This window comes from Alosa pseudoharengus, unplaced genomic scaffold (assembly GCF_046254945.1).
Source record: "Alosa pseudoharengus isolate Yale_2024_CS ecotype anadromous, Long Island Sound unplaced genomic scaffold, YU_APseudo_1.1 YU_APseudo_1.1_scf_14, whole genome shotgun sequence".
Classification (NCBI taxonomy): Eukaryota; Metazoa; Chordata; class Actinopteri; order Clupeiformes; family Clupeidae; genus Alosa; species Alosa pseudoharengus.
In genome coordinates, this window is record NW_027468609.1 from 6,526,303 (window position 1) to 6,543,802 (window position 17,500).

At 47.7% G+C, this 17,500-nt stretch overlaps 1 protein-coding gene across 1 annotated transcript in view; it reads left to right on the forward strand.

Annotated features, from left to right (window-relative positions):
- nr6a1b (nuclear receptor subfamily 6, group A, member 1b) overlaps nucleotides 1-17,500 on the forward strand; it is a 93,288-nt gene that overhangs the window by 70,533 nt on the left and 5,255 nt on the right. Inside the window, exons 5-7 of the mRNA XM_076284954.1 lie at nucleotides 10,743-10,973; nucleotides 14,387-14,442; nucleotides 16,657-16,823. Of these exons, the coding sequence (XP_076141069.1) occupies nucleotides 10,743-10,973; nucleotides 14,387-14,442; nucleotides 16,657-16,823 (454 nt within the window). The remainder of the gene's footprint in view (nucleotides 1-10,742; nucleotides 10,974-14,386; nucleotides 14,443-16,656; nucleotides 16,824-17,500) is intronic.

Here is a 17,500-nt window from a genome sequence, read left to right on the forward strand (position 1 = left end):
GTGAGAGATAGATAGAGAGAGAGATAGATAGATAGATAGAGAGATAGATAGAGAGAGAGAGAGATAGAGAGAGGAAGAGAGAGGGGGTAAAAACGAGTGGGAAACATGGAGGTTTATTTGCGGCCTGTGTCTGCTGGGGCCCATCTGGAAAAGGTTTTTGTCTGCTGGCAGCAGTGTTTATGTGCTGCCGTGGGGGTCGGGGTGCTCCTGCCGAGCACTGTAAAATCCCCCGGGGCTTATTGAGACCCACAGCTGGGCCAAATCTCCACGCCGGGGACCCCTCTCCGGGCAGCCTCTCCCTCCCAACTCATCTGCAGCCAGAGCCAGCCGAGGCCGAGGTCAGACCCAAACCCACACGCACACCCACACCACTTGGCTCCTCTCGGCCCCGTCCCAGAATCCCACCATTCCCCTGTAAGAACGGAACCCCAGCCCAGTCTACGCTGTGGTCAGCCCTGGACGGTCCCTCTGTCATTTCTGTGGTTGTTTTTGTGTGTGTGGTTCGGGCTGGTTTGGGTTGTTCTGCTTCCTGTTGTTATGGGCGCTGCTGAGGGCTTTGTTTTGCACTGTGTTGGGGTTTGGCCTAGAAAGTCTCCCCTTCTCATCTACTCATCTAAACAAACCCACACGAACATACCAGACCAGGCGTCACTAGAACAACTTGAATGAAGGGATTGCCCAATATGCATGACTGGTCCTCACTATTTCCTGTCTTGCGTAAAAAAGGGGGGTTAGAGTGTTGGGAATCTGGTTACTCCTCTAAAGTTGTCCTGTATTGATACTCAATCTTTTGTTGGGGAAATATTTGGGGGTTTTGCATTCCCCCAGTTTCGAGGTCGACATTCTTTTGACTGACTCATGGAGTTGCTGCATAGTTTGGCTGTGCTCTGTTAGTTTTTATGTAAATGGAAAACCATGTGTGCTCATCTCTCAAAGAGGGCCTGCCGCTGTGCTGTGAAGCAGCCGTTTAGCAAGACAGTGTTGAGTCGCCTTTCAATCAGCCAGCCCCCGCCGGCCTCACACCCCCTCCTCCGCACTCCTCTCTGGTCAGCACCTCAGCTGCCTTTCTTATGCATGCGGCCCAGTGTTAGTTTTGAAATCCTGCTCTGCAAAGGTGCAAATGAGGGAGGGAGGGAGGAGTGGAGGGGAGGGGAGCTTGCCTCATCCCCCATTCCAACTGTAGCAGGACTTACAAATCTGATCACCATCTATTACATCTTCCTCTAACAATCTGATCCAGGGGTCCAGTGAATGGGCAAAGATCATTCTTCTTGTTGGAAAAAGCTGCTGCTAGACCATCGACTTGGCTGACTTATCTTGACCGCTGCTTGGCTTAGCCGCTCCTCCACCTCCAGCTCCACCCCCCCCCCCCCCCCCCCTGTTCTCATTCTGGGTCATGTGTGCTCCACAGCTGCCTGATAACCTTTTGCAGCAGCAGCCAACATGAGGGCCTTTGTCTCAGCTGATAAAGGGTTAATTCAATGTAAGCCTTTCATTTTAATCCTCTCTCCTGTGTGTGTGTGTGTGTGTGTGTAGGGGGAAGGTAGCTAGAGATGTACTTTTGTGTGTGAGCTTGAGGCTGTGTGAAGATCAATATCCATGAAAAGAAACGGGAAGCGCAGTTTCACTGTAATTCATCACATATTAAAGTGCTTTGATAAGTGAGGCTGCTTTCATCTGGCCACCGCTGCTATCTATCTATAGTTTCCCCTCCTGTAGCCGAGCTACTGGCAGCTCCATCACTTCTCCTCTGGCCCGCACTTCTGAATCAGAGAGAGGCTTTATTTTATGAGAGAGAGAGAAAGAAAGAAAGAAAGAGAGAAGAGCTTCAGTGCAGCCCCACCCCTCCCCCTCTGTTCTCACACCCTCCCCCCCTCACAAACACACCACCACCTTCACCAGCATCTGTCATCATCACACTAAAACAAAGGGACTGGCCTGGGCCACATTAACTGGCTTGTTTTCTGGCTGCCAACTTATGAAAGCTTGTCATTTGGACAATTAAACATTTTGTCTGTACAGATATTATGTAACCACTGATACCACTGGATAATACTGCAGTACGGCATGTGCTTTAGTTTGGGATACTTCAGTATAGTGCTACTTTGCCATTGAGTAATCATCGACCTTTTGCTAGTACATTTAGCTTGAGTGGTTGTATTCTGTTGTTCCTAATGAGCTGGAGACGTGAGACCTCGTTTGAAAATGAGCCCTTGCTGATGGACTAAATGAAGACGTGTCAGTCACTTTGAACCTCCTGGCTCTTTATCTCCCCTGCGGAGAAGCCCTGGGAATGTCAGGATCAGGAATGCCAGGAAATAATGCCTCGCTGTCTCTGCTGCATCTTCAAGGACACACACTCATGCCAGAGAGAGAGAGAACCCTCAGTGGGAATTCCGGGGTTGGAATGCAAAGTGTAGAATCTGCTTTGCCATAAGTGGTTGCAAGACCCAGGGATCAATGGATCTCCCAGTCATGTTTGGTTAGTTTTTGGTGATGCCCACTTTGCCCCCTCCTTAGTCAGTTAGCATTGATCATGTGGCCGCAGGTTCAGGGCAGAGGTTGCCAGGGGGGTCAAAATGCAGTTTGGATGAGCGTGCGGTAGAAAACATCATTAAATGGGGCATCCTGCCTTCCAGTACACAGTGCAAACTCAGTACAGCCTGATAATGCATAGATTGCACCTTCCCTGAGATCGGAATAGAATCCAAATAAATAAATATTGTTTTTTAATTCTTTACAAATGCTCAAAAGCAGAAAGAAAAGCCTCTGTTCAACATTGCAACATTGGTTTGTACCCATGAGAATACTTTTAACATACTTATTACTCAGGGATGATAGCAGTCCTAAACGCACAGATTGTGTTGTGCGCTATACGTCTCTAAAGTGCTAATCTGCCACAGCGCATCTCTGGCCTCTGCATCATTAACACGTTTGGAGCCGTTTGGAGCTTGGGCATAATCAGTTGAAGCTAATGACACGGGCGCTAATGTCTTAATAAGATACGGCTTACGGCAGGGGCCAGTCGATGCACTGAGCCCTATAATCCAATACAGCGCTCGCAGAGACGGGGAGGGAATGAGGTCCCTTTGTGTGGCATCTCTGGGCGAGGGCCTTCGGAGATCACCAGCTAAGGGATTAAGAGGAGAGCCGCGGCCGCTCCCGAGGAAGACCCAGCTTATACGTTGGAGATGAAAGCGAGCGGATTGACGTCCAACTATTCTGACCTTCAGGAGGGTGCGTGTAGCGAACTCTAGAGCCTTACAGTTTTGACTCTTGTAGGAGTGTGGCAGGGTTGTGTGATGTGCTTTTTATCTGATTCATTGAGGGAGACTGAGCAGATTGCCCTCTGGTAGAGGGATGGAAAGGTCTTGGCACGCGTTTGAGTGAGACTCTCAGCTTTGCATCATTGACTCTCTATGTGTGACATTTAAATTAGTGCAGAGGGTAAAAGAATGTCATGGTTGTAGCCTACATCTGCCATGACATTTTAGTGTAAAGTCAGAGCGATTAAATTTAATTTAAGATGATGTAGTTTTAGCCCTTTATATCTGTATAATTGTGTCTGTTAAAATCTCATGATATCTTTTTTTTTGGTCAATTTGTCAAATGCATGTTATCGAGCTGCCACTTTGTTCCCGGGCTGGGCTCATGTAAAAGTGTGATTGGTCCGCACTAAACTGGATAAACTTTGATTTATTGATTCTCCTGAGCGGTGGTGTACTATTGGCGAATCTGTCCCCTTAACAGCCGTTCCCAGGTCAGCAAAAGCGGCATGCCGCACCAAATGCGGAACCCCTTCATTGAGCCACTTTTAAAATGCCTGAGTTGCATTTCCTGATTGCTTTAAAGTTTGGTATGGCACCCAGGCTGACCCCGGCGGAACACAATGTGGCCCTTTTAATGGGCTCAGGGGGAGGGGGCTCCGGGCAGAGGCTGTAAAACGCCCCTGGAGTTCAAGATGAGGTTGAGTGCTGGCCGGGGCATTGTGGCTCCTCGCACACTGGACCACAGCTCAGTGATTTAACACAGCTGTCACAAGACCTTACCATGACCCTGTTCTCTCTCTCTCTTTCTCTCTCTCTCTCTCTCTCTCTCTCTCTCTCTCTCTCTCTCTCTCTCTCTCTCTCTCTCTCTCTTTCTTTCTCTCTCTCTCTCTCTCTCTCTCTCCACCTCCTCTCTCCCTCTACACACACAAGCCTTACACAAGGCCCAAAACCACTCACAGAGTGCAGTGTAATGATATGTTCCCATGTGGACGTTCTGACGTCACAGTTGGTTGTGTGTAATTTGTTAGATGGGAGCGTGCGTGCAATGTGATGCCCTGAAAGCACACCAAACTAGATATGGTAATGTTGTGGTGTGGTGTGGTGTGGTGTGGTGTGGCTGAGGCCGGGGGAGCAGGAATGGGCTCACTGATTTGTGGTCAGTGTGAAACATTCATCACAGAAAGGTAACATGGTGGCCATTTGTTAGACTACGAATGAGAGGGAAAGGGTGGTAGACACAGAGCTCTGCAGAATTTTACATTTTGTTAAATGTATTTATTTGCTGTAAATGTATATTTCAAGTTCATTTGAGTTTTAAATAAGCTTTTACCAGTGCAGTAGTTTGATAACACTACTATTATTACACCAGTATTACATGTATTTTGCAAAGCTCTTTTGTAACTCACTTACCTTACCTTTATGAGTTGGTCAATTATACAACATAATAATTAACATTTTAATTAGTAGGAAAACATTCAAAATCGGTCTTTGTTAATAGTTAACCATTTGCACCCCGGGGCTGGGAGTGGAGGAGGTGTCCCGCTGGACGGAAGCGATGGACACGGGGAAGCCCTGGGGGCTCGCTACTTTTCGGATGTGGGGGGGAGGCCGGCGGGATTTACTAAACAAAAAAACAAGTCAATGGAGTCAGTCATGTCATCAAAACGGTGCGGCTGCCTTGCAAGCACGGGCGCTGGCGGATCCATTGTTCAGAGCCATTGAAATCCTGCCTGCTAACCTACACACACAGGCAGGAGAGAGGAAAAGCTATTTAGGTATTTGCTATTGGAATCGCATCAATGGGCATGTGTGCTGCAAGCAAGTGATAGTGTTGAAAAATGAATTCTTTACCTCCAAAAGCTTAATGAACACAGAGAGATATTTCAGAGTGCAGCTACAGAGCTGAATGAGCCTTTTGGTATTTGCCGTAAATGTTTGATGTGTGATCGCAGGTCACTGGTTTCGCTTGACTGTTGGTGCATGTTTGAAAAACCTGTTGCTAATACACAATAGCTTTCAAACATTTATTTTCTTCCAAAGGCTCGTAGCTTGTTGCAGAGTAACTAGGAAAACATTTGGCATGAGTGTCTTATATGTGAGTAATAGTCTGGTAGCCTCATGGTGAAGTGTTAGTGTGTGTTAGTGAAATTTCAGCTGTTGTTGCTACCTCCTCTCCCCGGTCATTGATAGATATTGGTTTGTTAATCTCCCCTGAAGGTATCAGTAAAGGTCAGTGACCACAGTGCCTATTTGACCTCCCCCTTCCTGCCCTCACACACCTCACGTAGAATTAAACCTGGAGCTGCTGTGGTCCATCTGCATGTGAAAAGCTGTGGGTTTTTCCCTGTTCTCCCCAGCGGATCTTTGGCAGGGTCTTACTTCTACCAGTGCCCAGTCTGCAATCCTCATGATGATGTGTTTTTGTGCTGGAGCACAATGCATCGCCCAGTCCCTCCTCTCCAGTTCTCTTTCAGAGCCGGCACGTCACCCCTCCGCTCTCACCATCCTGTTCACTCGCTCTTCATGGAGGTCTCACCCCTCCTTTTTTCAGGGAAATGGAGTGAGGTGATTAGACGCTGATTTGGGACAATGGAGGAGTGTGAGGGTAACCTTGACACACGACCTGGCCTACATTTTAGCACCATTATTCCCTCCCTCTTGGCCACCTCAAGTGTTTTAATTTACCTCCAAGGTTTTTTTTTCTTCTTCAATGGCCAGAGGAAAGCGGCTCAAGGATGAGCCATGTCCACCGAGGCAAGTCTTTTTTTTTTATTTTATTCACAGCTCAGCGGTATCTAAATCTTCAAGGATTGGTCCGGCTTAATGTACATTTCCGGCCATGTTGAAGTTAAGGTTCAACTGCCCTGATGAGCTCATTTGTGCTGCCTTTACCTTTGGAACTGTGGTGCAATTGTGGGCTGAAATGTCATGGCATCCAGGAAGTGACATAACACCACATTTCCATTTCCAGGCACGGTTGAGTTCACCCCAAACACCAACACAAAGACCGACCAGTGGTAAGATCCACGTGCAGCACATTATACATGGGGACGTTTTCTCTTAATATTGAGTTTCAGCTCGACACTGTAGAATGTGGCTGTTCCACCTTCTGTTAAACTATTATATGGTGTTTTGGAGCACACTTAAACACTTTTTTTTCAATCCGTTTTTTCACCACCAAGGTCATAGGAATGTCTGAAAGAAAAATTTCAATGTAGATCGATCATTATTAAGGGCACCTTTTAGCTACCATTGAACAGAAGAATACACATGGATGTTTCTGTGTTGGTAAGCTGAATGTTAGTCGTCCATATTGGTGTAGGCAGGAAGTGGAGAACTCCTTGACCCTCCCCAGCATTATGGTGCTTAGGTTGGACTGCAGTGGGATCCCAGTAGTGTTGTGAACATCAGAACGGAACTCCCAGCTTCATCTCTATCCCCACACCCTCTAAGCACACACACACAACTGCACATACGCACAACTACACACACACACACACACACACATACACACACACAACTGCACATACGCACAACTACACACATGCACACACACACACACACAACTGCACATACGCACAACTACACACATGCACACACACACACACACACACACACAACTGCACATACGCACAACTACACACATGCGCACACACACACACACACACACACACACACACACACAACTGCACATACGCACAACTACACACATGCGCACACACACACACACGCACACACACACACACACACAACTATACGCACAACTACACATACACACAACTACACACATGCACGCGCGCACACACACACACACCTACATACATGCACATGTGCGTACACACACCCTACCCCTACAACCCCCCCCCCCCACACACACACACACACACATACGTCCGGGGTGATGAGCTGAGCTGGGCTTAGCTTGGTCTGTAGAGACCAAGTCCATCCTCTGGCCCATTTAGCTGCTCACTGACCTGCAAGGCGGAAACACGGAACAAATAGTGCTGTCTGAATCATCAGAGAGTTTAGCACCATCCCCCTCATCCCTTTCATTCCTCTCCAACTGTGCTCTCTCTCTCTCTCCTGCTCTCCCTGCTTCTCTCTCTCTCCGTCCCTTCCTCCCTCCCTTCCTCCCATCCTCCCTCCTTCTCCCTCACGGAATATAGGGAAAGGGTCAAAATGTTGCAGGGGTGAGAAACTACATGACGAAGATGATGATGATGATGGTTGTGATAATGATGATGCTGGTGCTCATGTGGGTGGATGGGAGATTTTTCTAATTCTGTCTGAGAACAGAGGCGCAAGGCCCGGGCTTAATTCCCCCACTCCTGCCTGGAGGATTTAGACGCCAGAGGAAGGTTGGGGGGGATTATGTCATTTAAGAATTCACACTACTCCTATTTCCAACGCTTTGAGCCGCTTCATCTCCCCAAAGAGTGTGGACCAGTGTGGAGGGTGATTAAGATGGGAACCACACACACACACACACACACACACACACACACACACACACACACACACACACAATTGGCATCAGAGGAATTGTCATACATGTGCTCTAAATATAGTTCCTTTGAAGACTGCAGTAATTGGTATGCATGGTATTCATCCTCTTCAGCAACCGTTCATTCATTTATTTGCATCACCCAAGTCTACAGCTCTGCTCACAGGGTGCATCTAAACCTATGAGTGGATTTTCAGTCAAGATCAATGGAAACAACTGAAATTACAGAATGGTAAAAGAGGCAAATATAATTGCGTTCAATAAGCATGTCATCAACAAAAACAGTTTGTTTTCATTGTGTGCTGAATAAATTCCTAAAGCACTGCTGTGCATATTGAAAATGTGATATGCAGCGTAGTCTAAAAAATGTAGCCTCACAGAGATCTGGGGAAGAGGCTCCATGGTCCGTACCCCAAGTAGCCTCACAGAGAGCTGGGGGAGAGGCTCCATGGTCCGTACCCCAAGTGCCCACAGAGAGCTGGGGGAGAGGCTCCATGGTCCGTACCCCAAGTGCCCATAGGGACCCGGCTTCCAATCCACCCCCCCCCCCCCCCCCCCAAAATAAAAAAATAGGCTAGAAATGCTGAAGTATACTGTTTTGGATACTGTTGCTTGCAAAAGTATCCAACCCCTGCAAACCGTTTTCTTGTTTAGAAAAGGTATCTACGCTTATTCCCCAGTCAGTATTGAGTATTTTCATTGTGAACATGTATTCTTTAGCACATTTCTGAAGGCTAAATAAGTTGCCTGCGTGTTAAAATAAAAATAAATAAATAAATAACAAATACTGAATATACAAGTACAACAAAATAGCATATAGCCTGGCCTTGAGGGCAGTCTTGCTACATCAAAGTAAATCACCACTTTAAGCCCCTGACAAGGCTCAAAATATCATTACACGTCTGTGCTACAATGGAGAAGGTCCCTGCAGCTAAACCAAAGGAGTTTTACCTCCGCTACCTAAGCAGAGGGGGTTGAAGTACCTTTTTTAAAATGTAATATGGTAATACATTTCAAGGGTGTTGAATACTTTTGCAACCCACTGTACATACAGACACACAGGTCTACATTTGACTTTATTTCTTATTTATTTTTGACTACCAAATCCCACCCTTTAAAGGACCTGTGAAAATATCAAGTTAATGAAGTCAAATATAATTTAATGTGTGCCAGAATGTGCTAGACTGATAAAATAATCTCCTGCACTGACTTAGTACCACAGGTAGCCCATCTACTTCAGTGAGGGGAATAGTTATCCACAAACTGCACATGCACACACCAGTGTCCTACATCACCAGATTATCCAAGACTGATGGGGGGAAATGGAGTGGATGGAGAGGTGCTTTAACAGCAGGAGTGGAACAAGGCTCTCGGCAGCCATCTTGTCCTGGTTACAGGACCCATGTTGGCACGGATCTGGAGCTGCCAAATGCTCGCTGTGCGACCACGGATGCCAATCCGAGCGCTTGGCAGGGGTCTGGCTGACGTGCGGCCCGTTCTGCTTGGCTGTAGCAGCTTCTGAGCGAATTGTCAAACTTTAAAAGTAGGTTGGAGCAAGTTAGCTTCTCTTGGCAGGCAGCATAGACAGGTATGGTTGTGTGTTTATTCATGATGAAACCTCAAGCATGCTGTTCCTTTCCACGTTTAGAAGTACATTTACAGTGTTTTATTTGAGTGACCTTTGCCCTGATTGAGCCAGTTAACACCAGCTGGATGTTATCACAATCAAGTGCTTTGCATCTTTGCTCATGTAGCTAGAGTCGCTGCATATGTGTGTATACAGTACCATAACCACCACCCCAGCCCATGCATATAGTATACCACCACCCCAGCCCATGCATATGTGTATATAGCAGCATCACCACCACCCCAGCCCATGCCTTCAGAGTGTCTTCTCTATTCTCCTACTTCCACTCTGTGCTAAGTAGCCAAGCCTCTACCTGCTACCTAGTGGCTATGGTGCCCTGACCACTCAAGTGTGCTTTAAAATGCCCTTAATTAAAGCAAGGCCTGAACATTGGGACCAGCCCTGTAGCACCTGCAGCCATCACATGGAGCTGATGGTGCACACACACACACACACACACACACACACACACACATGGAGAGAGACCCTTCCACAGCATGATTTGCCCCCCTCTCTCCTTCACCTGAAGGGCATGAGCTGCTGCTTGTGTCGTGGCATTTCTAGGTGCCACCCCTGGGGGTCTTGCGGGCAGTAACCTGGAGGGAAATGTGCAACGTGCCAACGTGGCTGCTCATGTGAAAATGCTCGCAGTGTTGTGAGCAGCCACATGAAATGTGGAACGAGCAAAAAGAAGAAGGGAAAAAAACAGCAGTTGACAGCTGAATTCTTGCAGATTCACACTTGCACGTAAACGATCATGGCAAATACACACATTAGGGTTCGTGTGTGTGTGTGTGGTGGCATGGAGGTTGCTGCAGCTCTCCTCTCCTCTCCTCTCCTCTCCTCTCCTCTTGCTCTCCCCTCTGGCCCTGGGCCCCATGCGCCCCCCTTCACGCCTCACTCTCCCCGGCGCCCGTGTCCAGGGGCGAGCGCGAGATGCCAGGCAGCGTGCCGCTCAGCCTGATTCTGTCGCCGCGCTGTGCCCGCCATCTCCCCGCTCGCCCCCGATCCAATGTGACAGCCCCCCCCCCCCCTCGCCCAGAGCGACTCGGCCAGCGTCGGCACAAAATGGAGGCAGGGCAGCAGAGCAGAGAGGAGGGGGAATGCAGCCCCAGCAATGCGACTGCTCTGGGTTAGACTGGGGTGACTCATTTTGGTGCTCACTGTGATGCCTGATGGCTATATGTGGGTATACATGGCACTCAATGGTGTTATCGTGTACTAAATGCCTCTGTATCTTTTCTCATTTGTCTTGATTTCTTTCTTCTCTCTCTATCCTCCTCTCTCTCTCTCTCTCTTTCTGTACCCTCTGCTCTTCCTCCTCTCTTTTGGTCTCCCTCAGATGATCAGGCTGACCAGCGCTCCTGCCTCATCTGCGGCGACCGCGCCACCGGCCTGCACTATGGCATCATCTCCTGCGAGGGCTGCAAGGGCTTCTTCAAGCGCAGCATCTGCAACAAGCGCGTGTACCGCTGCAGCCGCGACAAGAACTGCGAGATGTCGCGCAAGCAGCGCAACCGCTGCCAGTACTGCCGCCTGCTCAAGTGCCTGCAGATGGGCATGAACCGCAAAGGTAAGGCACAGATCCCAGCGCCCATCCCACCGGGTCAAAAGTTCAGGAAAGGCGTTCGGAAGTCATTCTTTTAAAGCGTGGCCTAAAATCATCCAGTGTACAATCATGGAGCTAAAGCCATTTTCTAAAGCCATCGTTTGTTAGTCAAGTAAGTCACAGTTTGTCAAAAATGTTTTGACATAGAAGGTATGGGAGGTGTAGATGATATGAAAAAAAAAGAGTAAAAAAGGGGTCATCTACTTTCTGCTGAAAGCATGTCAGATTAGAGTCGTGCTGTGGGACTACAGGAAGCGTTGAGAAGCCTGCGGCAGCACACAGCAGGACACATGTAGGCTATCAGCACGCAGCACAGATTACATCACAGGTTCGTCCAGAGGAGGACAGATGTCACAGGCATCACGCCAAATCCTCAAATAAGGCATTATTCTTTACCTGATGGGCCCATCTACGGGCAGATCCTCCAGGTGTGTGTGTATGTGTGGGTCTTAATTCGGAAGAGGATTATGATGCAGCCTGACAGGTGTTGGCCTGGATAAATCTAAACTACACACACCTGAGAGGGCTTGGTTGTGGGTGGCAGTCAGTCACATTTAATCTACATGATTGGATGATACTAGACCCCTGACGCCACACACACACACACACACACACACACATATATATATACACACACACACACAGACACACTCAAATCACATGGTCTTTCTCGTTTTCTGAAACTCAGGTTGACATCAGTTCCGCTGTCTGTCACAGAGGCTCATTGAAAGGGACACTGCTTGTGATCCTTTCCTGTCCTCTATCTTACACACACACACACACAGACACACACACACACACACACACACGTGTACTGATAAATTTTGCATCCCACCTTTATAGTAACTTAGATAACATCTGATTCCTCGCATGAAATGTTTGATCAAACATTGATAAAATAAAAACATTGCATAGATCAATCCGATAAGCAAAGCCCCTCCTTTTTCTCGGGTGGCAAGATTCCCCTCCATGTGACTGCACAGATCAGCCTGAGCTCCACACAGTCTTCCATCTGTCCACCTCCGCAGCGATTTCAAGCCTCACTCCGCATGTTCTGGCCTGTCATCTCCAGGCCCACTGTGGGCACTGACGGTCCGCCGGTTGACGCACCTCATCAGCGCCGACAGGTGCGTCTCGGCTGCGGAGAGGCGCCGATCCGACACGCCGCTCTCTGTAATCAGAATTTCACCCTCCATCTCAGCGTCTGGCCCCACCAACAACACGCTCCCTCAGGCCTGATTAAATGAAAATGAAATGTAAAGAAATGGCCCAGCAGCTTCATATATTTAAAAGATGCGGTTCAATTTTGCTCATGAGTTGCTCTACATGGAACTAAAAAGGGGTAGCATAGAGAAAAGAGAAAGAGGTAGAGGAAAGAGGCAGATGCAGGGAGAGAGAGAGATGTGTGATATGTAAAGTTTTCGATAGTGATCAGGCATCTATGCCTGCAGAGTAAAGGAAGAGTGTGCCACCCCCACCCCTATCAAATCAGGACACAACATCTGAGCGTGCATGCGTCCCATATCAGATATGAACACAAACTCACTCACATGCACTAACAGCAGGTACCCATCCCAGTCGTCTCCAGAGGCGAGGCAACAAACTTAATCCACTTAAGGTGTGAACGCTACAATTAAAAGACAACGGCCATGGTGTACTTAGACCAGTGGTACATCGAGAGCTACCTGTCTCTCTCTCTCTCTCACTCTCGTGCTTCCTTTCAAGGAAAGGAAGGGGGTTGGATGTAGTGCAGGCATGCCAGGGGTGCGTGTGGCTGAGAGATTCCAAGCCCGTGGGAAGTTCCCCTTTTGTGGTTGTTGTTGAACTAGTAAACAAACTGCCAGTGCTGTTCTCTGTTGAGGCAGTTTAAACCACTGCAGCATTGCCCCTTGAGAGGACAGGCATTCCCGTAGGACACACACACACTCTCTCTCCACACACACACACATATAGACACAAACACACATGTATGCATACACACACAGATATGCAAACGTGTGCGTTTGTAGGAATTTCTGCCCTGATTTTTCATTCAATTCACATGGCCTACGGCTCCCCCCAGAGGCCAGAGCAGGGATTGAAGAAATGTAATGCCCCATTTTCTCACCTCTGTTATTTGATCAGATTACTCCCCATGTTATAATCCACAACCACATTCAGTCAACACATCTACAATATGCAGTTTCAGTGACTCAAATAAATCACCACCAACCAAAAGGACTGGTCACCATGTATTAATTTGATATTCAACCAGTGACTAACGGTAGTTTCCCAGGAAGTGTGAGAGAATGCAAATAGGATATACATATTCCAAAGATAATTATTAATATTAAACAACACTCACACCTTATTCCCTCCCATTTTTGAGGTGTTCTATCTTAAGAAAATAAAACTAGATGCTAGAGGCTAGATTTGACCCAATCTGGCCAGAGTTGCAGCACCATGACCTTTTCGCAAAAACTGCTGATACCTCTGAAGTCTTTATTAAATGGTGTAATAAAGACATATTTATAAATACATATTTATAAAATGGCAAAATGAAAGTGTAGGTAGATGTCTGATGTCCTGATAGTGGATTGGGTGCAGTGTCTGGATCTGATTATGTTGCTCTCTGGCTCACCCTGCTGACATATAGCTGCATTACGTACATCTGTCATACATCAAACTGACACAGGGTTATATAGTACATATAGTATAGTATATAGTACAGATATTGGGACAATACTAACCATCGAAAAGTGGGGACAACGTAAGTAAGAGCTCGATGCATACTAGCAGTGTACTGATGGAAGTTTGCAGTTTGAGACTCAGTCAAGGCCTCGAGATTTCTACACAAGTCCCATAGATGTTATGATGTCAAATTGAAAATTAAAGGTGTGCCCTATATGTTAATAAACAGTTACTTGGAGGATTTCAGTATTAGAATCCACATATTATGTAGGTCCATTCAATGTAATGCAAGTTTGTATGTGTGGTCATCTGCATAGTCAGTTTACAACACTAGAGGGAGCTGTGCCTATACTGATGATGTGGGCTCCATCAATAGTTTCTGCAAGAGCTTTTTTCTCCTCATGATCTAAGCAGCAATGATGGAGGTTGTGGATCTGGAAGGGTTATGAATATTACGCTGAAGAATTGTTAACAATATGTTTTTGAAATTGGGTCGAAAAAGAGGGTCATTCCATACTCACCTCAATTTCCTGAGTGAAACTCCTTTTATTTGATGCTTTGTATGTTGTATGAACTGATCATATATCATATTTTGATCTGATTCATAACGATACCTGTCTCTCTCTCTCCCTCTCCTTCTGTTCATCCTTCACTCTACTCCTGTTCTCCATGCATTCTGTTTGCTTTCCCTTCTTTACCACTTCCAGCTATCAGGGAAGATGGGATGCCAGGTGGAAGAAACAAAAGCATTGGGCCAGTACAGGTAAGCTCTGCTCCCACCCACCATATCTCCAGCCCCCTCCTCCCTCCTCGCCTTACCCCTCCGTCAATTCACTTCACCTCCAATTAAGTATCCCTCCCGCTCCCCTCCCCCACCCCCCTCCCTAACCTCCTTTCAGGCAGCTCGACAAAGTGCAAGCGCAGAGATGGACAAACATGTCTTCTAAAAGAGCACGTCACACATTCTTTGGGAAATGGATTTGAAGTGTCTGGGCTGTATGAGGGTTTTGTGCCGAGCTCTACAGCGCTCTTCTTGTCTCTCCGCTCGGTCTTCTTCTGGCCACGAGTGGTGTCTGACGGCAGCGAGCGCCGAGACAAAAAGAGAGAGAGAAAAAGAAAGTAATAAAGTGTGTGTGTGTGTGTGTTTCGATTTGTATTTTTTCGACGGAGCTTGTGTGGCCTTCAGAGACAGCGATGAAGGCCACGTTGATTGATCAGATCAATGCGGAGGCCTTTGATAGAGGGAAAAACCAGGCAGCACAGTGCTTTGCTTTCGCAGCCCCCCCCTCCCACCCCACCCGCCTCTTGCCTGCTCGTCCAAGCCTCCAACATGCTTGCAGCATTCTCAGTGGCTTTGTTGTCAGTCATCTGCACAATGTTATCCATTAATGGCCAAGTTATGTATGATTTCAACAAGTGTAACACTTTTATTTACCTCTCCCCACTGCTCTGACCTCACTCTCCCCGTCGATGGCGGCAATGAGATGCGCCAGTCTCGTTTTCTTAAAACTGCCTGACATCATTCCACAGTGCTCACGATACCACACATTATGCCCCCCCCCCCCCCCCCCCCCCCCCCCCCCGTTTAAAAAATGTTCACAGAATGGCTTTTTAGATAACATTCCCCACATAAAGCTTTGCCAAACAAGCCGAAGCATTCAGATGGGCCTCGCGCCGCTTTGCTTTGCTTCGCCTCGCTCAAACCGTGTCCTTGCATCGTTGCTTAAAAAAAAAAGAAAATAAAAAGCGGAGCACTCGGAGACAAAGACGCTGGCCCTTGCCTGTTCCTTATTATCCGCGGCCCGAGTTAACTCATTAGTCTTAATCTCCATTCTGCCTGCCTGCGCATTGAGAAAGTAATCAGACGCCTTTCAGCGCAGAGAATAGAACAGAGGGAAGCAAGCGAAAGCGTGTGCGGTAGAGGCGGCAGGGCAGGGTTCAACGCCCCGTGCACTCCCCCCCCCCCCCCTCCCCACACACAAGCCCTACCGCTTGCCCACACACTCTCACTCTCATACACACACTCTCATTCTCCCCCCTCTCCTCTCTCTCTCTCTCTCTCTCTCTCTCTCTCTCTCCTCTCTCTTCCTTTAGTATCCTCTTTATTAATGGTTTTATTTATTCTCCTGCTTATTTCTAATGAGACTCCTCTCCTCTCCTCTCCACTCTTAACATCCCTACAAATACTTGTGGCTGTGTATTGATTGTCTGCCAGCTATCGATTTCTTGTGAAATATGCTCCATGCCACCACGTGGTACAATGAACCAAAACCCCATGAGGGGGAGGCAGCCAAAATGCCCTACCTCATCCAGAACCCCCCTGAGTAGCCAAAATGCCCTACCTCATCCAGGACCCCCCTGAGTAGCCAAAATGCCCTACCTCATCCAGGACCCCCCTGAGTAGCCAAAATGCCCTACCTCATCCAGGACCCCCCTGTTCAACATTAGCCAAAATGCCCTACCTCATCTAGGACCCCCCTGTTCAACATTAGCCAAAATGCCCTACCTCATCCAGGACCCCCCTGAGTAGCCAAAATGCCCTACCTCATCCAGGACCCCCCTGAGTAGCCAAAATGCCCTACCTCATCTAGGACCCCCCTGTTCAACATTAGCCAAAATGCCCTACCTCATCCAGGACCCCCCTGAGTAGCCAAAATGCCCTACCTCATCCAGGACCCCCCTGTTCAACATTAAATTCAGACGGAATAATGGCAGTAAACAACTCGCCACAGCTGATAGAATAACCAGTGCTCTGTAAAAAAAAAGCGAGGCTAGAATAGCCAGTGCTCAGTAAAAAAAGTAGGTTTTGCCCTCCCAGGCCGATTGTGTTTAACATGGAGAAAAGCAGCTGGCTTAATTGGGTTTTTTGTGTTGAATAGTCATGTGCAATGTGTGTCTGCGTAAGTGATGAGGGAAATACAGCCAGATTAACCTCTGCCTCCTCATCCTCATCCTCCTCTTCCTCCCCTTGTCATAGATCTCGCACGAGGAGATTGAGCGCATCATGACTGGTCAGGAGTTCAAGGAGGAAGCCGGCCTGGCGGAACACACCTGGAGCAATAATGGAGACAGCGACCACAGCTCCCCTGACAACGGCGTCTCCGAGGGCAACCATCCCTCCCCCATCTCTACCTTGTCCTCCAGGTAAGGAGCTGAGGTGGCTGTGGGAAATGAAAAAACATATCAACAGACAGAAAATGGTGCAAAGCAAGAGCATTCAGATGCTTTCAGCAGCAATGAGTAATATCTTCCTGTGTGGGCTTGTGAAAGGCTTCCTCATTGTCCTTTTGTTGTGCAGTCTGGACGGTCAAATAGAAACTTATGGAGAAAGGAAAAGCACAGGAGAAAAAGTCAAAAGGAGACTGAAGAGGATTGCACAATTCTCTAGACACACTAAGAAACTTACATTCATACTTGTTCAGTTCAAATTCTGTACACAGATAAAGCATGAGAAATGAATGAAGCCTTACTATATTCCCTTCTGTGGGAGAAAGGACAATTTAGACAAAAATAGTCTATGTGCCATTTTGTATAGTTTGGCTGTGGTTTTGGGCTCATAGCTAGGCCACAAAGCACAGAGACATGTCCCGCTGCGCTGTGAGACCACACACGTGCACCTTGGCCCCAGCAGGGCTCCTCACCCAATGCCAAATTCACACCACACACATAAACCCAGCAGCGCCTCGGAGCTGACACCGCAACCAAAGAATTCTGGAAAAACCTTGTCGCCTTTTGTGGCGTCTGCCAGTCAGAATGTGTGTTGCCGCGGAAACCGAGGCGCGTGGTGGTGTGTTTTTCGTTCCTGCAGTGGCGTGCGGCGA